The sequence below is a fragment of the Stegostoma tigrinum genome, chromosome 2 (genome assembly GCF_030684315.1).
Source record: "Stegostoma tigrinum isolate sSteTig4 chromosome 2, sSteTig4.hap1, whole genome shotgun sequence".
Lineage (NCBI taxonomy): Eukaryota > Metazoa > Chordata > Chondrichthyes > Orectolobiformes > Stegostomatidae > Stegostoma > Stegostoma tigrinum.
Window position 1 is genome coordinate 90,674,738 of NC_081355.1, and position 23,769 is coordinate 90,698,506.

The window sequence follows — 23,769 nt, forward strand, 5'->3', positions numbered from 1 at the left end:
TTAATTCTGCTTTCTCTCCACAGATGCTGCCAGACCTTCTAAGTTTGCTAGCAATTTGTTTTTGTTTCAGATCGCCAGCATCTGCATTTTGTTTTATTACAAAATAACAATTTTAAATTGAGGAAAAACTGCAGACACAAGGGTCTTGGGAATATTTGTGTATGAAATGTAGAAAGTTAGCTCGCACATGTAGCAGATAATCAGAATGTTAGTCTTCATTTCAAGGAAGTTGGAGTATAAAAGTAGGGGTGTCCTACTACAACCGTACAAGGTGCAGGGGAGACCACATCTGAATTCTGTCAGCAACTTTGGTGCAGTTACAGAAATAATGATATAATTAAATTTGAGGCACTTCAGAGAAGATTCATTAGGGTGATCCCTGGTATGGAGTGAGCGATTGTCTTTAGGGGCAAAGGCTGAAACTATTCACTGAGATCTCATTTAAAGATTTAGGATTCTTCAGGGGCTTAACAGTAAGACCAGAGAGGATGGTTCCCCTCATAGGAGAGTCTAGGGCCAGGTCTCAGAATTAGGAGGCATGAATTTAAGACTGAGATGAGCAGGAATTTATTTTCTTAAGAGGTTGAGTGTCTTCAAAACTCTGCCACAAGAGTCCTTGTTTATATTTAAGATTAAAGTAGATGGATTTATTCTTGATTAGGAGGTTATGGGGAAAGGGCAGGAAAGTGGATGTGAGGAATGTCAGATTGGCCAAGAGCTCATTGAATGCCAGAGTAGACTTGAGGGCTGAACAGCCTGCACCTGTTTCTATTTCTTATGATTTTAAGTGGAACAGAGAATATTCCACAAGCCTCACAAAAAGTCAGGCATAGTTACAACCAATAAAGGTACCCATAACAGCACCTTTTATTTGAAGGAAGTGAGTGGAGTTGAAGCAGTGGCTGTTAATGTGAACACATTTAGCCTGGTGTAGGATAGTGGTGGATAGGAACTGTTCAGGTCTCTTACAAGGAAATAGCTCTCAGGCTGTTCTGTTGGGGAAGGAGTATAATGATTCAGCGTGCATGGTTAAAGGAAATTTGTAGGGTCCTGGAATCTGTTAAACTAAGGGAGGAAAAGTCATAGATGTGGGTTGGAAGAGACTGGACGACAGAAGAATGGACAAGAAGAAAATGGTTAAGAGCCCCAGTTCAATTTAATTTGTGTGGAGTTAGCTGGATTGGCAATTGTGTTGAAATTTTCTCTCAACTGTTGCACAGGAAGGATTTACTAAATAATTTTTGGTGATCACTTACAGTACTGTTATAAGGGAATGGCTAGGCAAGGAAAACCTGGCTTTGACCATGAGCTTTTTCTAAGTCAAATAGCATGACAATACTCACTTGAGCGGTTTACATGAAAAAATGAACTACTAAGAATGGTACTCTCTCCACACATGCTGCCTGACTGGCTGAATATTTCCAACACAAGTAGTATTTTGCTTCCTTACTGCTTAAAGGACTCTGGAATCCATATAATTATACACAAAGAATGAGTGTATTCAGGGAAGGACAGAAATGGGAAAGAAAGCCTCAAAATAAAGTTAACACAGAACTTGTATAAATTGGATATTTTATTGCTGTCTGATATGAATAGGTAGCAAACACACAACTGAACCATTTTCAAAATTTTATTAGAAAAAAGCAATCACCAGTATTTCACAGAATCTAGTGTAGTTATGCAAATGATGGGGCAGTAAAATGAAAGGACAGAGTGAAGACTTCTTCCTGCAAAAATCCCAGCTGCAGTTCAGTCCACTGATGAATGAGCATTTATTATAGTGATTTAATTGGTTTTATAAAATGAAAATATATAAAAAGGGGGCAAAAAAGAAAATCTACATCCAAGAGAACCTAGAATACTCATATTCCTAATATTATGAGCGAATGCATGATTCATCAAGATTACAAAGCCAAACTATACAGAAACATTTATTCACTGTCATTCAGAAGCTGGTTAGTGAAATGACTGGTTCATAGCAGCAGTTCCTGGTGGACAATTCGGGAAGGAGCCAAAAGAACAATATTCAAACAGCAAAACCAGAGTGAGAAATTATGGAGGAAACCAAAACAAAGTAAGATAACTGAGGGAAAAAAATGACTTTACAGTTTCTTGTCTCTAGGTGGCCTCTACTTTTTTTTATGTCATATTAAGGATCAACTAAGACAATTGCTAATGGAAACAAAACAGAATATTCACAATTTGCAAATCTGATCTGGTTAATTCGTCATTTGAGGTATAAAAATCTACACAAAATTAAAGTTATCATAATTGTGATTTTTTCATCAATTCAGTCCCTGTTAAATAGATTTTTATTCATAAAAAAGTGATTTAAATGCATGTTTGATATATACTCGTTGTACTCTTGCTCTGATATTATGTAATATTTGTTGCCACGGAGAAAACAAAATGTTCTGAGATATTTTGGGGGAAGAACCCCAAATTCAGACAATACAACAATTGTGCAATTAAATTACAATGATATACATATTGACACAAAAAAGTGATACATATAGGGACCACTTCCTAGATTAAACCATATTTGCTTAATGAACAGTGCAAGTACGTTCAATGAGATTTAAACAATCTTGTCAGCCCCACTTTCCCCTTTTTAATTCAGTTAGAAACAATGTAAACATCAGTGTGCACAGTTTCCCCAAAGTCTGTAGTCTCAAACCATGAAGGAGGAATGTGGTTCTATGAACAAAAGGGTTTGTATCAAACATCCTTCAAAATGAGTCCACATGCTCAGGAGGAGGAACCCATTAGCTGCTAAAGTAAAAGTTCATTTTAAGTACAAATCTAGCAGTAAGGTGCACAGAGGTAGCCCATTAAATCTTCAGAGCTGATCCATCAGAAAACCTCAGGGAGTGTGACATTACGTAGAATCCACTGTTGTGAGCGGCTCCCATTGCAATCTTTCATGGTGGGTACCTGGCTGTCTGCTTCTGTAGATTTATCCAAGCACTGGTTGCTGTTCACATGTACCAGTGTCAGCTTCTGGGAGAAGGGGAAAATAAATTTCAATTACCCTCAGATCTATTGCAACTATTTAAAAAAGGAATTCAAACAGCTACTTATGGAGGTACTTTAAGCTAAGCACTATAAAATGGGAAAATTTGAGTGCTTAATTTGAAAAACATAAGAGAAACAGAAGTGGTTAAGTCATGAGAAGTCATGGCTAAATGATCTTGCATTTAGATATTCTAAAGACCAAGACCTGGCACCTAATTTTAAAAAGTCTTCAAAGCGATAAGGGAACAACCAACGGGGAAAAGAAAGATCAAAGTAGAATATTAACTAACAGTTCAGTAGAGGATACTGTTAAATGAAAAAGGCAGTAATAATTACATCCCCAATATCAGCAAACTCAGGCCAGACAAGTATGACTTTTAAATGAATTATCTTGTTAGAAGTCAAAATGAAAAAAAGTGACTTCTACAAAATTTGCAGGGAGAGAGAAGATGGGTTTCAATAATGATCGATAGAGGATCATTTAGAAACACACTAAAATGAGCGGTCAAGGAGCAATTCACAAGTATAGCTGAGCATCCAAAAATAACGACAAAATGAGACGTAAAATACAAGAAGTGAAGAAGATTTAAGCAGAAAATAGCAAACAACTTGTGTAATTACATCTTCCAAGGTATCTGTAATGATGAGAGAAAAAAGGAAACACCTAAGCAAAATCAGCGACTTTGGAAATCCTAGAAAATTTGAAATAAATTTCTTGGATTCAATGGTATTAGCCTCAAGGTGCTGACAGAATATGGATAAAACTTGTGTTGATAGTTATCATCAATAACAGATTTGGAGAAATAGCTAGGGGTTGGAAACATCACCTGATATTTTAATACTTCAGCTTCTCCCAATCTAACATCTCCATCCTCGCTCCTGGCCTGTGTTCCAAAGAAGACCAATCCGAAGACTATGAACAGCGCCTTATCGATCAATTCAGCATTTAACACATTTTTGGAGCCTATTTTGTCTCAGTTATCTGACAATCTTCAGTAATTCTTTCCTTGTTCATTCCTCAATTTTGAATACCATGCATTGAGAGGGCGAGAGCACGCACTTGGGTGAGAGTGAGCATGAATAAGAGTACGAGAGAGACACAAGGATGCTCAGGAGAATTATTTAGAAGAGATGGGGATGATCTGAGAACAGGGGAATAGATGTGCTGGATGGAAATGAGGGCAGAAAGTGGAGGAATGAAGTCCAGAATAAGTAATAATTGATTAGTGACAATGTTACTGACCTAGTAATACAAAAGCCTCAGCGAATGCTTGGGGTCATGGGTTGCAATCCCATTGTGGCAACTGGTGAAATTCAAATTCATTAAACCTAAATGGTTCATTATCCCCTTTAGGGAAATAATTTAGTATCCTTACATATGATCCGAAATGCACAGCAATGTCACTGAGTTCAAGGGCAATTAGGGGTGAGCAGCAAGTGCTAGCTTATCACAAATGCTGGCTTGCCAATGATACTACAATCCTTGAAAGAAGAAAGTGCCCAGATTATTCAGCAGCTGGGCAGAGATTGCTAAGAAAACGTTCTTGTAAACTTTTGTGCACATATAACTCTTCAGAACTAGCAAGTGGAACAGAGCACAGAATAATCAATTTCCTGGGCCACAGCAGGACATTGTGCCTATAGGAAAAGCTATATGGAGGTGGTGTTGGATTGAGATGGAAAAAGGTCAGAGCTCACATGGCACCGGGTTACAGTCTAACAAGTTTATTTGGAAACACAAGCATTCGGAGTCTCACTCCTTCTTCAGGTGTTAGTGAGACAGGTAGTATCAGATATAGAATTTACAAGTAAAAGATCAAAGGATCATACCACTAATGACGGTGTACTAAACAAAACTAAGATGCTGTTAAATCTTTAATCAGTTAGAAGGTTTTAATTGATTAATATGCATATATAAATCCCCAAATTCCTTTGAAGTCACTGCCCTGACAGAACTAAAGGTTTCATCAGTGTAAAGAAGAAGTGACATTTTAGGTTAGACAATGCATGTGAGGTGTTGAGGCCTTGTTTAAGAATCTGTTTGTATTCTGATTTGGGGTCAGTAACAGGAATTTCTGAAACGCCACATTGTGTATAAATTGGGTGACTTTTGAACAAAGTAGAATGTATCTGTAAATACAAATGCAAATGCCACACTACCACACAATCTCTTTCTCTCCTCCCCTGCAACCTCATGCACAGAATCTCTCTTTCACTCTCCGTCCTCTGGGCACAGAGACTCTCGCGTGCACACAAGTGAATTTGTAAGAGCAGATACGTTCTATTTTGTTCAAAACACACGGGGCGGCAGAGTGGTTAGCACTGCAGCCTCACAGCACCAGGGACCCAGGTTCAATTCCAGCCTCGGGTGACTGTCTGTGTGGAGTTTGCACATTCTGCGTGGGTTTCCTCTGGGTGCTTCGGTTTCCTCCCACAGTCCAAAGATGTGCAGGCTAGGTGGATTAGCCATGTTAAATTGTCCGTAGTGTTCAGGGGTGTGTGGGCTATAGGGGGATGGATCTGGGTGGGATGCTTCAAGGGGCAGTGTGGACTTGTTGGGCCGAAGGGCCTGTTTCGACACTGTCGGGAATCGAATCTAATCTAATCAATTTATAGACAGTCAATATGCATTTTATAAATTCCTACTTTAGGAATAAAACCAGTCGGACTCCAAACCAAAACACAAAGATTCTAAACATGGCCTCACACCTAACATGCATTGTCTGATCTAAAATTTTACCTCTCTTTTACACTGATAAAACCTTTAGTCTTATCAGCGCAGTAACTTCAAAGGAATTCGGGGATTTACATATACATATTAATCAAATAAAACCTTCTAACTGATTAAAGATTTAACAGCATCTTAGGTTTGTTCAGTACATCCTCATCAGTGGTGTGACCCTTTGATCTTTTACTTATAAATTCTGTGTCTAATACTACCTCTGTCACTAACACATGAAGGACGAGTAAGACTGAAAGCTTGTGTTTCCAAATAAACCTGTTCAACTGTAACCTGATGTCAAGTGACTTCTGACCTTTTCTTGCATGCACGATAGAGATGAGGCAGAGGACCCTGTGCTTCTAAACTAGCACAAGACAGAATGGGGACAGTAGCTTCATAAAGAGTAAGAGGTGGAATGGGATCAGCAGCTTCTCAAACAGTAACAGAGTGAGTATGGGACTGCAGCTTCATAAACAGAAGTGCAGATCCTCATGAGAAAGGCAGTTGGAGCAGAAGATTAAAACCAGAACAGAGTTCCATCATCCTGTATCCATCAGAGCCAAAGTGTGATGTCACAGAAAAACAGGTACATGGTTGTTGGCAATTCTTCTATGTCACTTTTGATTGAAAATAATCGTCCAATCAGATGGCATTATTGCAGCTGGGAATACAATTGGGAAATACATAAAACATTTACAGTCCAAATGAATTAAATGGAATAGATATGACTGGGCAGGGGATGTATTATAGCTGTAGTATGTAGGAATTGGTGGATGCCAGTGTAATCTACCATAACCACATTTGCAGCAAGCGTTGGCTACTCAAGGAACTTTGGCTCAGAGTTGATGAGATGGACTCTGTTGACCCTGCAATACATAAAGGAAAGGCACCTGGACATTGTTTTAGGAGGTAGTCACACCTCCTAGATTAATTGCATCAAATTTGTTCTGAGGTCTGGGACAGAGTAGTGTGACTGCGAGAAGCACTAACGGTGATCCAGAATTTAGCTTTGGAGAGCCCTAAGCCAGTGCCTTTTTTCAAAGAGGGATGTAAATTCTTTCTCCCAATGTGGATAAGAACTCAGGCAACAAGAATGATGCTAACTGAGAGCAGCAGCTTCTAAGCAAGAAATAGCATGCTAGACTCCACATTAGCTATGGTTATTGACATCAGTTCTGAGATTTCCACAGTTGTGAAAACTATTTCCACACACCATAGTTCGTCAATTAATGGAATTTAGTTTCAATTCAGCTACGACCTGAACCTGTGAGAACCGAACTTGGTCTGGTTACTTAAATTAAATTTAACCTTGTTTAATGCTATTTTCTATATGTAGCTAACCCAGTACTTGGAAAAACTAAAATAAAATTTTGTTTGTGAGCTAAAGATTTCATGAAAAACACTTACTACAGGATCATGCTCCCAAAGCTGATTCCCTTTCAGATGATGGCACTTCAACATCATGATAGGACCATTAAGCTTGGAAACATCTAGGCACAAGTCATCAGTTCTAATTTCCTTGTTTGCAGTATAGGAAAACACCTAAGGAGTGAAAAAAAGTACTATTAAGCCTATAAGCAAAATAAAATTTCAAATGTAGAAAATTTTATTACTATAATTACTAAAACACTTACTATAATTAAAAATAAAATTCAGCTAATTCAGTTAATTTTACTGATAAAGAATGATAAAGAGGTCAGTAGACCATACAGTTATCTGAAAATGAAGAATGTGTAGTGCCATGGGCAGAAAGCAGGGGAACGCTGTATTGCACATTTGGAGAACCACCGTAGATGTGATGGGCTGATTGGCCCTTTCTATCCTCTAAAAGTTCTGTAATTCTATGATTGAGGAAATGCCTTGACTGTTTAGATGACCAAATAACAACCTTGAAGCAGACAGCATTAATAAGCTACAAGCCACAATCCTTCTAATAGAGTCATAGAGTAGAATCTTAGAGCAATACAGCATGGAAACAGGCCCTTCGGCACAAACGGGTCCATGCTGCCCATGATGCCCATTCAGTTAGTTTCAATTGCCTGCATATGGTCCATATCACTCTAAATCCTTCTCATCTATACACCTATCCAAATATTTTTTAATGTTGCTATCATACTTGCCTCACTCACTCTCTCTGGTAGCACATTCCACATACACACCACACTCTATGTGAGGAAGTTGCCCCTCAGGTCCTCCTTAAATTTCTCCATCTCACCTTAAGCCTATGCCCTCTAGTTTTCAATTCCCCATCCCTGGGGAAAAGACTATATGCATTCATCCTATCTATGCCCCTTTTGATTTTACACACCTCAATAAAGGCACTCCACAATCTCCTATGTTCCAAGGAATAAAGTCCTATCCTGGCCAACCTCTCCCTATTATGCAATGATTCACCACATTTGTTCGTGAATAAAAAGGGTTTACACACACACTTTTATTTCAGGATTGTCACAACATATGCACCTTTGTTAGTCTGGAAGGTCCAAAGTTCATTAAATGCTTCAAGAAAAGGTTAACATAGCTTCTAAATTCACACAGCCATTTGCAATGGGAACTTTGATCTAAAACTAAGGCCTTTCACAATACAAGTACTAGAGTGTTTCAGAAAGTAGCTTGCAGTGCCAAACATAGTTCAGCAGCACAGCTAGTTGAGTACCTGCTTCTAAATAAAAACCACATACTGATCTTCAAGAGCTTCTAATTACTCAAGTCAATCCAATTTCTGAACACTGACACAAATGTAAATAAACAAAAAGCAACTCACCTGATTGCCTCCCATACCATGACAGTTAAATATTCCCACTTTCTCATTTTCCTTTCTTGCCATATTATCTAGGCATTGGTTTGTTTCCACATTTCTGATCTAAAAACACGTAGTAAAAAAGAAAAAAAGTCAGACGGCAGTCATCAATTAAGATATTCTGAAAGTTCACAGTTCCCTGCTCTCACTTCTTGGTAAAACAGTTAGTGATTGATTTGCACCAAACAGAAGATTCTAGGCTCAATTCTTGCTCTGTGCTAAATTAGCAGATCTCATTTACATTGGATTACTGCAGCTGGTGTCAACCCCTGGGCTAAGAAATGCCAAATTGGTGGTGTTTCTGCTGCTGACTACTGTGGAATGGCTCATGCTGGAAGTATACAAGGAAAGGATCAAACTCAAATATAAGAGCTGTGATTAAACAGCTTTCTAAAATTCACCACAATAGGTCAAACATGAGAAAAGTCAGTATAGGAAAAGTTAACCAAAAACATCATGAAACTAACCATAGCAAGGAATAATGCCTTCAGGAACGAGAAAAAGAACTGACCAAAGGAAAGGAGCAAAGAAAGCATGGTAGGTTCTCATATTGAGGAAAGAAAGATTGCTTTAAGTATTTTCTTTAAAGCTTAATTTCCCTTAAAGATTTAAAGCTTAGTGTCATTTTCATTCTTCAGTTTAAAAATCAGTGCACAGTTTTCTATAATAGTTCTAAAGAAAATTTGTCATGTAAGAAAGTTTAGATCCATTTTAATGCTGTAAATATAGAGCAAGTCCTTCAGAATATATCAAGACAGAATAGGAAATAATGTTCTGATGTGTAATCAAGAATTTAGTTTGGACACAAATTTTCCTTTAATTTAATTGGATGGAGCAGATGTCTTTACAAATAGAAACTCCTAACACCTACTGAGGAAAAAGTCCACCAAATCAAATTTGAATCAGACATTTAAGTAGTCATCTATTGGGCATTTCAATCAGTCACTTGCCTGAGCAGTTACCTCTGGTTCTAGCTGAAGCTACTGGCTAAATAGAGGCCTACAACTGCCGTGAGGAGCGGTGTTCTTTGCAGGCTGCAAAGCAACACTAGCACGAGAAGAAACTCTTTGGGAGAAAAAGGATTAGAAGCAAAATCGCCTCTCATCTCATCTGATCCCCAGGTGCTTCCACAAAGGGTAAGTCAAGACACTGTCCCAAACACAGCAGAGAGGCTGCCCGATTTTAACAGCTGGGATCATTGCTAATTCTTTTGCCTGCTGGGAACATAGTTAATTAATTTAGCTAGTGGCAAGATAAGGTGGTGGGTTCAGCAGGTTGATTATGGGCTTTAAGACAACAAAGTGTGGAGCTGCATGAACACAGCAAGCCAAGCAACATCTTAGGAAGATGCTACTTGGCCTGTGTTCATTCAACTCCACACTTTGTTATCTTGGATTCTCCAGCATCTGCAGTTCCCATTATCTCGGATTATGGGTTTTGCCTTCTCAGAGCTTAATTGATAAGCTTGTAGGCATCTCCTGGATGCCAGTCTACTCAATGCAGCCCTCCTACATTCTCGGGATGGGAAACCCCAACTTTTACCTTTTATAAATTGAAGATATGCTGATAAATGTGCACATCCAACATTTCCTTATTGTGCAGTGTAATCAGTGTATTAAGAAAAGAACAAATCTTTAACTACTGCTGTTACTTGTCATATTTTACATGCAGATAGGAGGAAATTATCATGCCGCATACCCAGTATACTTTATGGAAATCTTGGTGATAATATTTTTGTAACATAAATCTACTTAAAATCAGCAGTACACAAAAATCTCTTGGGTTAGTAGAAGTAGCATATCAAGGGATTTGTATTGGAATCTCTTATTTTCACTGTATCATTGATTTAGAAAGAGACACTGGAAAAATGCTATGAAACTTTTGAAAGTGATACCAAATTAGAAAGCATGTAATGAGAATGCAAGAAATTACGGGGAATGGAAAGACTGATTACAGGATTGCATAGATAGGTGACAGATGCGGAGAAACGTGAAAACAGATTGGAAAGAAAGTGCAGCAAAAGGATACAGATTTCTGACAGTGAAAGAGCAGCAAGGAAGTGATATAACGTTTGTAGAAGACAACTTAGGTCTTTCTTGCAGTTTTGGATGTGACTTTGGGCATTACTCCATGAAGGATGTCAGAATTATATGGAATAAACATGGCAAATATTCAGGGGAATGGTGCATGAAAGAAAGGTTAGTTATGAAAAGGCTCAAAATAATTCAGGGAACAGAAATATCAAACAGGGATCAACTAAAATCATAGAATCCCTACAGCATGGAAGCAGGTTATTCAGCTTTGAGTCCACACCAGCCGTCCAAAGAACATTCCATCCTGACCCGTTCCCTACCCTTAACCCTGCATTTTCCAAGGCTATTCCACTTAGCTTGTGCATCCCTGGACACTATGGGCAATATAATGAGGCCAATCCACCTAACCTGCACATCTTTAGACTGTGGGAGTACCCGGAGGAAACCCACACAGACATGGATGGAACGTGCAAACTCTACACAGTCACCTGAGCGTTTAAAGCTTTGAGAGGGAAGAAAGTGAAATTGTTTCACAGGTAACTAAATGGGCTGCAGAATGAATAAACAAAATCTAAGAAAAGAATGAAAGTTAGAGAAGTTAATTAAAACTAACATGAGAAAATGAAATGTTACATTAAAACAGGCAAGAACATTACTTTAAAACATTTTTAAAAAGTTGAAAGATTAAAAATACAAAACATTGGCAAGGGCAATCGCATTAGATTTGAAAGAACTTCAGATGAGGAGAAAACAAATTGATATTATGTAAAAATCACTGCAAAATATCAACTTCTATCATAATTCCACAACATCTGACAATAGCACTGCACATTAGAAATTCAAATAATCAGGTCAGTGAAAAATCAGCACGTTAGTTTTGAAAAAAGTGTATTACTTAGAAAACTAAAACCATTTTTAAAATTAAGCTAGAACTTGTACCTCTCCCAAAGAGAAATAATGTCGTGGAATGTGAGAATCAGGGTAAACATTTTCCAGGTACCAAGAGAAAGGTTTACATGACAGCTTTTGTCTTAATGTTTTGCGTGCTGTTATATCTCCATATTCAACCTTGGTAACACCTGTTAAATTAGAATCAAAGTATTATAGATCATTAAATAAATGACTCACTCGAAGACAATTCCATTCAAATGGCTAATTCATCTCTTATCCATCAAAACTAATAGGCCTGTTGAATATTTCCAGGACTTATCTATTTTTCTTCAGACTTTTAGCAGTGATGAAGTTTTATTTTACTATTTATTAATTTTGGAGCAAAGTAACATTCAGATTACATTTCAAATTTTGTCATGAATTCAAAGAAAACAATGTCAAGATCATTGCCTTGGGCAAGACAAGAATTCTATTTTCATCTCTGCATATTCATTTTAAAAGTTTTATTTCAAGGGTGAGGGGGTCAAGAGGGAGATAAGGGAATGATCAATTTCTTCTGTAACTACCATGGTTCTTGTTTGAAATGAATTTCTCAGTTCAGGCCCCTCTGTTATTCTTGAAAACACATAGGAGATAAGGACAAAAACACAAGGAATGAGTCAGGTGGGACAGTGTTTCTTTTTCTTTAATACATTGTCAGTATACTAAAGGGCTAATACTGCATTAAATCTGATCTTTACAACAGCAAGCCTTCATGTACAAAGAACTAGCATAACTTGATAGGACCCTGGTTTTTTCCAATATAATCTTACTAATCAAGAACTGAACGTGAAAAGGCTCTTCTCATTCTGATAGAGATAAACTGAAGGCAACTAAAACTTTGAATAACGTAATTCAATTTTGCTTTCTCATTTCCATTGAAATGTAAGGTTATGGTGTTACGTATTGACAAGTATGGTAGGCCTCTGTTTGTTTTTAAAAGTGCCCCCTTATCAATGGTATATGATTTTAAATTCTAAAGCCAAAGTGCTGGCTTTCATGTGCAGAATTCTTTTTATTCATTCACAGGATGTGGGCGTCGCTGGCTATGCCAGCATTTATTGACCATTCTTATATGCCCAGAGAGCAGTTAAGAGTTGACCTAATTGTCATCCTCTGGAGTCATATGTAGATAAAGGACAGTAAGTCTGCGAATGTCCCAGAGGACCACAGTCCACTCTCCCAAGAGAGAAAACTAAGCAAAGAACAGCAAAAAGAATCGGAAGAAATAGCTGCCATAAAGTAAGTTTAGCTGTTTAGCGTGGATACAAGTGAATCGGTAGGGTGACAGACAAACCCGAGGATTAACCCGTGGGTGAACCTGAGGATACAGATGTGTCAGGCAAGAGGAAGAAATTTAGAAGGCGGAACCTTCATGGTCACCTCAGCTGGCACGGAAGGAATATATACAGCCACATGATCCAACATACTAACAGCTTATTATCCTGTTTTTGAGGGAATCTGCTCTTAGGCTCGTACTTCATTTTCAAGGCATCAAACTGTAATTCATCGATTAGCATTGCAATTCGTACTCAGTCTTATTTATAATCTATAATAATGACTCTGAAAGGACTGACTGTACTATAGCCACATTTGTTAATGATCCAATGATAGTTTGTATCCTCAGAGCTTGCTTTCCTGCCTGCCTTCAAAGGGATACAGTAAAGTTAATGGGCAAAAATTTGGTAGATGCATGAAAAAGTGCAGAGAAACTGCAGAATGGTGCGGACAGAGGGATTTGGGCATCGATATATATGAATCATAAAAAATTGCAGAGCATGCAAATGGAATGCTGGCCTTTATTACAAGGGGGATGAAGTGTAGAAGTAGTGAAAGCTTGCTACAGAAGAAAAGGGCATTGATGAAACCACACTTAGAGTACTCTCTGCACTATACTAAAAGAGGGATATCCTTCCATTGAGGCAGTCACAGAATGTTTACCAGATTGATTGCTGGGAATCCTAGGAGGAACGGTTGAACAGGTTGGGGCAATATTCATTCGAGTTCAAAAGAATGAGTGATGATCTTATTGAAAATAAAATTCTGAGGGGGCTTGACACAGTAAATGTTGAGAGGACATTTCCTCTTGTGTGAGCATCTAGAACTAGGGGCCAGTGTTCCAAATCCCCAGAGACGAGGAAGCAATTCTTCTCTCAGAAGGTGGTTAATTCTCTGTCCAGGCAAACACTATTGGCTGGATTTATTCAAGGCTGAGTTAAATACATTATTGATCTGTAAGGGTTTTGGGGTCAAGCAGACAAGTGAATTTGACCTTATTAACTGGGTGACACAGGCTTAAAGGCCTACACCTAACACTAATTTTTTTTAAAATGCTTTTATGTCCTGTAATGGGTCTTTAGATTTTAGTTACATTTTTTTGAAAAATACACAATTGCCACTTTCCTTTCAGTGCCCACAATGCTAACCGTAACCACAGTGGAAATTCTACTCCATCTCAGGTGTTCCTCACCATTGCAGCATGTTGTGACAATAATTCTCTACATAGTGACTTTCCAAGGCCTTATTAGTGCCTTTGCACATAAAACAAAACTACATCTCAACAGTCTCCTGAATGTCCACAAGCCAGCTCAATTCACAGAAACCCACCAGATTCCTTAATTTGATCTGGGGGGTTTTTGAGCAGGAACAGATTCCAGCACAAACAATTTTAATCTGATGCAGAAATAAAAATAGAAATTCTATTTCACACGATGTAAACATGAAATTTGTTGATCTTTTGGATAGGTATGGGAGCTAGCAGATGAATTGCACTGAAAAATAATCAGCCAAACCTCGCCTAAATACTACTTCTGCACGTTGATCAAATGGGAATAAATTAGATTAAAATTTGATGAATGTCTTCTAAACTTTAAGCACCATTGGTCCGAATGTGCTGACTTATGTGGCATTGCTTAAGAAGTTTGAATTTCTGATGGGCAATTGCCCTCCTTCTCACAGCGGTGAAATTACGGTCATCCAGGAAATGCTGGGCTGAAAAATCATATCCAAGTACTGGACAACTATACAACTGACCATGTGATTATTTGCACTGAATCCCATTCCCACAAGAACTTTCCTCAACTCAACTATCCCTCACTGTGCAAACACCCTTTCCAACTGCAACCTGAGTCTACTGACCCAAGTCTCTCAACCTACCGATTCACTTATATCCACGCTAAACAGCTAAACTTACTTTATGGCAGCTATTTCTTCCGATTCTTTTTACCATTCTTTGCTTAGTTTTCTGCACAGAGTGAGTTCTGACTGCTATATCAGAAGGCAGGCATTCTTAAACTAGATATCTAGGTAAGTGCTCAGTTTTCTATCTGATCACCATTGAACACAGCAGTTCCAACACTAATTGCATAATTTCAGCCATTGCTTTTTCATAGATGGGTAGGCAGTTCAGGGAAAATTTAACATTGTTCAAACACTAATGTCCCAGAATGGAAGTTTCTGATTTCAGCTGAGTTTTCAGATTTAAGGCAACAATGTGTCTCCCAAAAGGGAACTGAAAGGAGTAACTTAAAACACACAATCCAGTAAGATAACTGACTCCTCAAAGGATTGATTGAGGAGACATTGAAGCGGACAACACATTTACTTCATAGATTATCTCTACAGTGTGGAAGCAGGCCATTCAGTTGATCAAGTTCACACCGACCTGCCAAAGAGCATCTCACCCATATGCACCCAATTCCTGCAACCCCGCATTTCCCATAGCTAACCCCCACCTAGCCTGCACATCCCTGGACACAATGGGTAAATTTAGCATGGCCAATCCACCTAACCTGCACAACACAAATCAAACTGGCACTGACACCAGGCAACTCCTTGTGAACTCCCTACAGCAGGTCTAACTCTAACTTTTGTTATAACCATTCTACACTTTTAAACTTAAATTCTAAATCTGTATCTTTTCTAGCATATGTCCAATGCAGTATAACCTGTATGCCTTACTCTGTCCAAGATTTTTTTTTTCCATCCTGCATTCTGTATGAATGGTTGCTCTTGGTTGCTATGATCTGCCCATATTGCTCGCAAACAAATCTTCTCATTGTACTTAGGTACATGTGACAACGAATACATCAAAAATCAAATCTCTGGACTGTGCGAGGAAACCAGAGCACCTGGAGCAAACCCACACAGACATGGGGAGAACACGCAAACTCCACATAGACAGTTGCCGGAGGGTGGAATCGAACCCAGATTCATAGCGCTGGGAGGCAGCAGTACTAACCACTGAGCCACCATGCCACCCTGATTCTTTTTAGCAGAATGTTAATTCCAGGTAGACTGAAGTACAAAGATAAGTTACATTGCAAATAAAATTACTAACTTAATAAAAACTATTTAATAAAAATAAAAAGTCCTCCAAAGAAATTCTGGACCATGCATTGCTGATTATAAATAAAGTAATATAAAGCACTAAAATCCAAGAAACCCTCAAAAATGGAAACCAATCAATATTGAAATGCATTACATGGGAATTAGAAGGCTTCCAACCTTGATTAGGAGGAGAGTACAACAACAATGAATTTTTTTTCTTTAAATATCTTTTAGCAATTTAGTTTTATAATGTTCACTTAGCAAACTATTCTGTTGTGAATTAAAGACATGTACATATACATGGTATGAATTTTATTTACTTTTACCTTCTGTACTTAGTTGACAATACTTACCAGGTGATATAATGTAAAAGAAATTTTTGAAGTCATCCATCCAGACCTCTGCAAGCCGCCTATTATTTTTATTTATTATCTGCCCAGTACCTCCGGGGAAAGTGTAAGGAGTAGCCTTACGGAATACATGGCCGACATGTGAGCAAGTAACTATTTCCAAAGTACCACCACACTGCCAGATCTAAAAGAAAGAAGGTTTTCTTCATTAAAAAACTACCTTCCATACTCATGGGGCATCTCCCACGTCTTATCATAAATAGGTACTTTTTGAAATACAGTTACTATTCTAATACAGGATTGCCCAAGATGGGAAAAAAAACACATCACTAGACTCTTACACCATTAACTTTTAATGAACTACACAAAGTTGATGTCTACACATCATGTATGTTCAAGGCCATTCTTGCATACTAGTAACCCAAATAGAACTATTTGTGAATGTATTATTCAAACATGCTTTAAGAAGCCTGCCAAAAGGATCTCACTGAAAGTGCAGCAATTTTTCTATCTGATCTTTTAAACTCAAAAAATCAAAAGAACGAGATCTAGGTCCTTAAAGAAAGCCGAAGACTCAAAGTTAATAATGAAGGTAAGTTAACAACATAAAGATTTTGGTGTGGGGGTGGGGGGGGGGATGGGAGAGAGGGAGAGAGAGAGAGAGAGAGAGAGAGAGAGAGAGACAGAGAGAGAGAGAGAGAGAGAATGCTGAGAGTGTGCATGATCAAGGGAGAGAAACAGAATTTGCATTTATTATAGCATTTCTTACAGCTGCATGATCTCCAAGTATGCTTTACAGGCAATGAAAAACTTGAGGGTAGTCGTTGCTGTAATGTTAGGAAATACAGCAGCCAATTATTTCAAACTATAAATAAATAAATGACCAGATTATCTTTGTAATATCATTTGAAGAATAAACTTTCAGCAGAAGCACAAGAGAATTTACTGCTCTTTGTGAATAGTGAAATGGAGCAGTTTACATACATCTGAGAAGACAAATGGGTCTTTGGATAAATATCTGATCAGCAAAAAGATGGTGTTTCTGATTGTGAAGTGTACTGTACTGAAATGACAGTGTGGATTATGCATGTATTATTGGAGTGGGGTTTGTATCCACAACCTATTGATTCTGAACACCATGACTGAGCCAGTATTGACAATCAAGGATTAGTACCACTGAAAAAAAATATGATCTTTAAGAAGCCAAAAACAGATAAACCCTTTAAAATGTCAACAGTAAAGAAATAGTGAATAAGATTTATCTGTTTTTTTTAAAAAAGCTATATTTTACTTACTCTGAAAGAAATTTCCAGGTTTTCTCCTCCCCATATATCCATGCCTGCATCATAAGTTCCTATTAATTCAAAGTAATCTCTGTCTATTGAGAACAGTCCTCCTGCCATGGTGGGAGTTCTAAAGACAAAATGTTAAAGTTGCTAAAGTCAATGAACTTTTTAAAACCTGGCTTCGAGAAACAAATAAGGTCAGAAGGTCATGTGGAATCCAGAAAATAGGATTCCTACACAGACGCATTGGGTTTTACAATCACAGCACACTGGGCTCCCAGCTGTGGAAGGGAGATGGACAGCAAAGCCTGCAAGACCACATGACAGGACCCATTTTTAGAGTTTAGATAAAAAAACGTATTCGAGACCTCATGGTGGGAGTGACACTCAGAGAGAAGTCATGGGTTGGTGGGAGAGTGCATGACAGCAGAAGCTTCTCAGGCTTCCAACCTTGATTAGGAGGAGAGTATAACAACACTGATCACCTGAATCTACCACGTCCTTGCCATGAAGCACCTGCTAAGTTTGTGACCAACTGAAGGGAAAGCTATAAAGTAGAATGACATTGAAGTCTGGTGCTTTGTTATCATAGCTAAGTAATTAACTTATATTTTTGGTAGGTGTCAATTTTACATGTTTATACCTCTATTAAAGTCAGACATGATGGGGCTTAAATTGTGATCTGAGATGGGGAAAACTGTTTTTAGGCTTTAAGCCATGCAACTGGACCCCAAACTCTCTAACAGCACTTCTAATCTGCCACAAGACACAAACTCTTTTTTAAAATATAGGAATCTTCTCCCCCTCCCCCAAAACACTTATTGGAAATAATACATTTTTTCCAAAATCACTTGCATCTTTCGACATGAAATAAATTTAAACTAACTTCTCTTTTTGGGCGGCCAACACTTTTCTGCCAACAAGTCTATTGTAAACAATTTATAGCCTTCAAATATTTAATGCATTGGAGAATTAGAATCATAGCATGATTCCAAACAAACTGTCATAGGCTGCAAGGCTACTCAGATCAGACATCTTGTTTGTAAAATATACAAGTACAGCTTTCTTACCTTTTACATTTAGTTTACTAACATCTTTATGTTGTTATTCTCAATCTATCCGAAGTAGTTTAATTAAACTTTGATGTATACTTTCATGGTAGAGCTTGCAGTTTAATGCAATTTGCAATCACCTGCATTTAAGATTTCTGCCAAATAATCAGAAAATATTCTATGGCTGTACTGATGAACCAGCAAGTTTATCTTGTGACCATCTGGGTCTCACCAAGCCGGGGAAGATTATGCGGAAGACTGCCTCACAGCCAGTGATGCCATAGGTCATCTTCTGTGTGACATTCTTCACTACTTGCCAATGGCCAATAGTATTTGTTATCCAGTAACAATGCCAAAACTGCAGATGTGCATGGCAAGAACATTAGGATCAAACATACTGTGATGTCTGAGTAAATTACCACTTATGGTTCACCACCGAAGCTTACTCCACAATAAGAGTTGATTGGATATGGTATCAAAATACACCCATTGCCAAAAGAACTGTACCTGGGCAAGGAGCAACACTTTGAATGGAGAAAACGAAAACAGAAAATGTATCAGTGGAAAAAAATGTGCTCTTTTTAAAAAAAAATGTTTTCTTGCTGTTGATTAAACTAATACATTAAGTTTGAAACTAACAAACATGGCCTTATGCAATTTTTATTTAGAAGCCTTAATAAAGAAATAGTCCCATTTAACTGATAATCCCTTTCAGTGATAATTTATATTTCAATACAATTATACCACAGCCATTCTAACAATTTAAATTAGATAACAGTCAATATGCTACAAGTGTTCAATATATTCATAACATTTAAGTAACTGTATTTAGGCATATTATCAGAATGCTTACCTTATCAGGTTGAAATTTTGTTAAGGTTTTAAATTTCCCTTGCAAATCATTTTTAGTTGAACAGTTATAATTCCTTCTAATAGGTGAAGCGTAAAGAGTTTTAATCTTCATTCTTGTACGTGAATAGACAGCATTTTAATCAGAATCACAGAAGTGTTATAGTGCAGGAGACTGGCAGTGTCTGCACTAGCTTGTTAAACAAGCATCAGTACCTGGTGCCAATCTCCTGCTTTAGTCCCATATGTGCACATTATTTTTATTCAACTAATCATCCAATGCTCTCTTGAATGCCTTGATTGTGCCTGTCTCCACCACACCTCCTAGCTAAGCGAGTAAAAATTTATTTCCTCACTTTATTCTTGTTTCTTTTATAGATCACTTTAAAACTATGGCCCCCCCACCCCCAGCTCTTGTTCCTTTTACAAGCAGGCTGAGGCGGTCCCCACCTAGTCTATTCCTGCTTAGAATTTTAAAAATGTCTATCTGATTGCCTCCCCTATTCTGTCCAAGGAGAGCACTTAATACTGGAAATCCTTAAAGCCTAACTTCAACTAAGTTACTGTGAAACATCATTGATTGCATGGGTATTGCAAATGGTAAAATGACCGCTTAATAGCTTTTGCCCAACTTATTAAACTTGGTACCTTTATTTCAACTGGTCTAAACTTCTTCCCAACATTCCTTTTCGAAGAGCACATGCAAATAAGCATACACAACAGATGTTTTAAATCATGTTTTCAACTTGATTGACTCAAAACATGAACAGCAAAAGTAACTGTTTTTTTTCTAAAGTTCCTAGGCTTTGTTTGACACAAGATCATGTTGTCTACACATTGGCATACTGGTAGTTTTTGTAAGCTCCCCATGACTTGCCTACTCACCTAACCGGAATAGTTCTGTCTCCTTTCCTCCTATCCATCTCTCGCTGAGGTACAGGATACCAGCGGAAGTTCAATTTCCAATTAAATCCACCATAGGTCATATCTGACCCTGCCATGTACTCAAATGTGTCATCGCTAATCACATCAATTATTGGGCACACCACAGTACTCCTGATGGAACAGAAACAGGTTTAAGGAGGCACAAAATAGAATAAAATGAATATACTTCATTGGTATACAGCATTGAAATGTTATAGTGGAAAGAAGTCCAAAAGTTAAATTTCTGTTTTCCGGGAAAGGATCAATATATTGGGGGTTATTTCACATTCCCTTAAGCATTTAGCATTTTTTGTATTTCATTTTTGCAAACACATTCATTTCTAGTATTACCAACAAGTTGTTGTTAATACATTGCATGAAGAAGCAGAAACTATGAGCAGTCCATTACCAGACAAGTACAAAAAAATTATTTCTTACTATCAACTAAATATGGCATCACTATCAAATGGATAACGCAAAGGTTTGGAAGTTACACTCCATTTAGTGTACCATGATGAGAGTATCACCCTTCAGGAAGAATGGACTGGCCTGCTGAACAGCAGCTTAAAAATTAGGTTCTAAGAGATGAATGAGGAAAATGAGTCAAGTATTACGGACTTAAGAGAAAACAGAGGGCACATTAGAAATAATTACAACATAGGGGAAAGAAAACAATGAAGCATACAATCCTTATATGATAGTTGTACAGGAACCAAAGATGCATAAAAACCTTTTAGGAAAACATGGAATGTCATTATTACCTTACATACCAACTGATAATTAATAGAACAAACCATGATTTGAATGACAGAAGGATTTCTTTGGTTTTCACCAATTTTCCTAGACATGATGAGAAGCTGCTCTAAAGCTTTTTTCATGACAGTGAGGGATGCTGTAGCTATTACAATTACAATATTGAAGGTGGATTAACTTGTGTACCAATCAGATTAAGGTTTCACAGGGGCAAGAGGTTTGACAATCCAACCTGTGTGAATACAAAAATGGGCTTCAGATAGCAAAGGCAAGGCACACCATATTTTTGAATTTCCTTTTTATTGATTTCCAGGAAATGAACTGGTTTACTATATTAGTTTTAAAAGTTTCTCCAGATAATAAAACCATTCCACTTCATCCAATTTGGGTTCCCAGACTATTAAATAAATCTTTCTGCTAATAGATAAATTGCTAGTTACCTGAATTCTAAATTTAACATGTGGGAATGTTATTTTGAGAACCAGCCTATGCTGTTGGTCTATCAATCATTGGCTGCTGGAGTCAGACAGTGTACAATCATATTTTCAAATTTCTATTGTTATAACAAAAATGGATAAAATAATATAATATTAAAATATATTAATGTGAAAACAACCCTTATTTCTCCTCACTTAAGAGTTTGGCAAAGGATTTGTGAAAGAAAGCCTCGGTTATTGGATAAAAGCATTACATAACTGGGTGCCTACGGAAGAAAGTTCAGATATTTTGTAGACAGCTTGTTTATTGAATAATATGTTACAACCAAATGCAGTTCAACATAGTACATTATTAGCTTGAGTAGGTCCTATGTAAAGAATCAAAAGTCTATCTAATATTAATGAAGGAAGGTAAAAACTATTAATGACTCCTATAAATGTTATTACCTTAAGTAGGAGGCTGGTAGTCAAGAACCTACCAAGTTGAGCATAATTTTCATGGATAGTATAACTAATGGAAACAAAAATCAAGTCGAAATTGGGTCATTTTCAAAATACAGCAGGTTGCTACTAGTAGGGTATTGCAAGGATTAGTACTGAGGCCTTAGCTTTTTACAATTAATGTCAATTATTCAGACAAAATGACAAAGGTATTCAAGCCTGATGACAGTTGGCTGTGTGCGCAAGCTGTGAGGAGGCCATAGGGTTGAATGTACATTTTTGATATCTGTGACAAAGACAAATTCACACAGTTCTTTTATAGTGTATAGATCAATTTTTTCCCATCTTGCTGTCATAAACTTTGATGCTCTTTTGTTGAAATTACACTGGTAGCCTCTTACAAATACATTCAGTGCAAAGAGGTACAAACAGGTGTTTGAGTGAGCAACAAGGTGGCAGATGTACTGTAACGTGAAGCAGCATGGAGTTAGGAACTTTGGCAGTGAAAATAAAAAAGAACAGATTATTTTTCAGAAGGCATGAAAACTGATAACGTTGCAATTTAGAGGGATTTCAGCATATTCACACTAGGCCTTACAAAAATAATCTCAGGTATAGCCAGCAATTAGGAAGACAATCAAGATTGGAGCAATAGAAATAAGAAATCTTGCGATGATTGTATAATTGCACATGGAATAGTTTGGTCTCTAACTGAAGAAACCTACACTTTGCATTGGAGACAGTACAATAAAGGGTCAATACATTGGCCGTTGGGATGAAAAGTATGTCCTGAGACTAGGTAAAATTGTATCTTTATCCTCAGTTTTGCTCCTTGGAATAAACTTCAACTGTACAGAACCCAAAAGTCATCATTCAGCATTAAATTTAAATTTACTTGCAGCAGTCATAAATTCTAGGTTGACAAGATGTCTTAGAACAACTATGTTTTGATCATCTTTCATGTGCATCTGCAAAGGAAAATGTGCCGTGCTTGATCAGGTATCTTTCACAGTCCTTACTTTCAGAGCAACATCTCTTCCCTCGTAACTATGATTGGACTAAACTTACTTCTTCTGAAATCTCACCTATATGTTTTGGATCAGTCCTTGATTATAGATATCTTCAAGGTCTTCAGTTCCTTAAACTATTGCTTCTTCCAACACTCAACGTCCATGCCACCACATGCATGCCCTCAACCAGATTCCATACAAGGATGAATACCGGTAGGTATTTGCACATGATTTGCTCAAGCTCAAAAAAACCAAATTGGCAGAATAAGATGCTTCAACTGGAGCTCACTGGCTCCATGTTTGTTTTCTTCTCTTTTGTATTTTTTTTCCCCTCTTCTCAGCCTTGGACGCCTGGCCTCTGACTCCAGACGTCAGTGTGAACTTAGTGGGCGTCCTCTTGGCGTGGAGTGGCAGTCTCCCAGCCCAGTGTGGCAGTCTTTCAGAGGGACATGGTGGCCCTTCAGCCAAGCATGGCCTCAGTGTGGACTTCCTGCATCAAGGTGACTTCAAAGTGGTTTCCTGGCCTCGAGAACCTCAAGGCGAAGCCTGGCACGGACTGCAGACTAGATGCTAGGTTAGAAGGACTGTTGTTCTGAATTTTTTATTCACTTTTCTAATTTGGTCATTCGATCTGGAATGCTGGACCTTCTGTTTGTTTATTTTTCAAATTTTTTTTCCTGAAGAGCATGTACCTAAGGTAGTGCTGTAAGTGGTGACTTGTAAGTTTTTCACTAAACTCATTGGAGTACAATAAAGCTAATTGAATAATTCAATTCAAGTGGCGTGGCAGGCCATACAGGCAAAGTGCATATATAATCAGTTGATGGGTGGAGAATTG

At 37.8% G+C, this 23,769-nt stretch overlaps 1 protein-coding gene across 4 annotated transcripts in view; it reads right to left on the bottom strand.

The window, feature by feature from the left end:
• Positions 1 to 1,555: 1,555 nt before the first annotated feature.
• galnt1 (UDP-N-acetyl-alpha-D-galactosamine:polypeptide N-acetylgalactosaminyltransferase 1) overlaps positions 1,556 to 23,769 on the bottom strand; it is a 119,036-nt gene continuing 96,822 nt past the window's right edge. For all 4 annotated transcript variants that reach the window (XM_048558321.2, XM_048558312.2, XM_048558304.2 and 1 more), the window contains exons 6-12: positions 20,252 to 20,422; positions 17,475 to 17,592; positions 16,183 to 16,363; positions 11,510 to 11,649; positions 8,502 to 8,600; positions 7,145 to 7,279; positions 1,556 to 3,000 (exon numbers count right to left, since the gene is read on the bottom strand). In XM_048558321.2, coding sequence (XP_048414278.1) covers positions 2,854 to 3,000; positions 7,145 to 7,279; positions 8,502 to 8,600; positions 11,510 to 11,649; positions 16,183 to 16,363; positions 17,475 to 17,592; positions 20,252 to 20,422 — 991 coding nt within the window. In that variant the 3' untranslated portion in view covers positions 1,556 to 2,853. The remainder of the gene's footprint in view (positions 3,001 to 7,144; positions 7,280 to 8,501; positions 8,601 to 11,509; positions 11,650 to 16,182; positions 16,364 to 17,474; positions 17,593 to 20,251; positions 20,423 to 23,769) is intronic.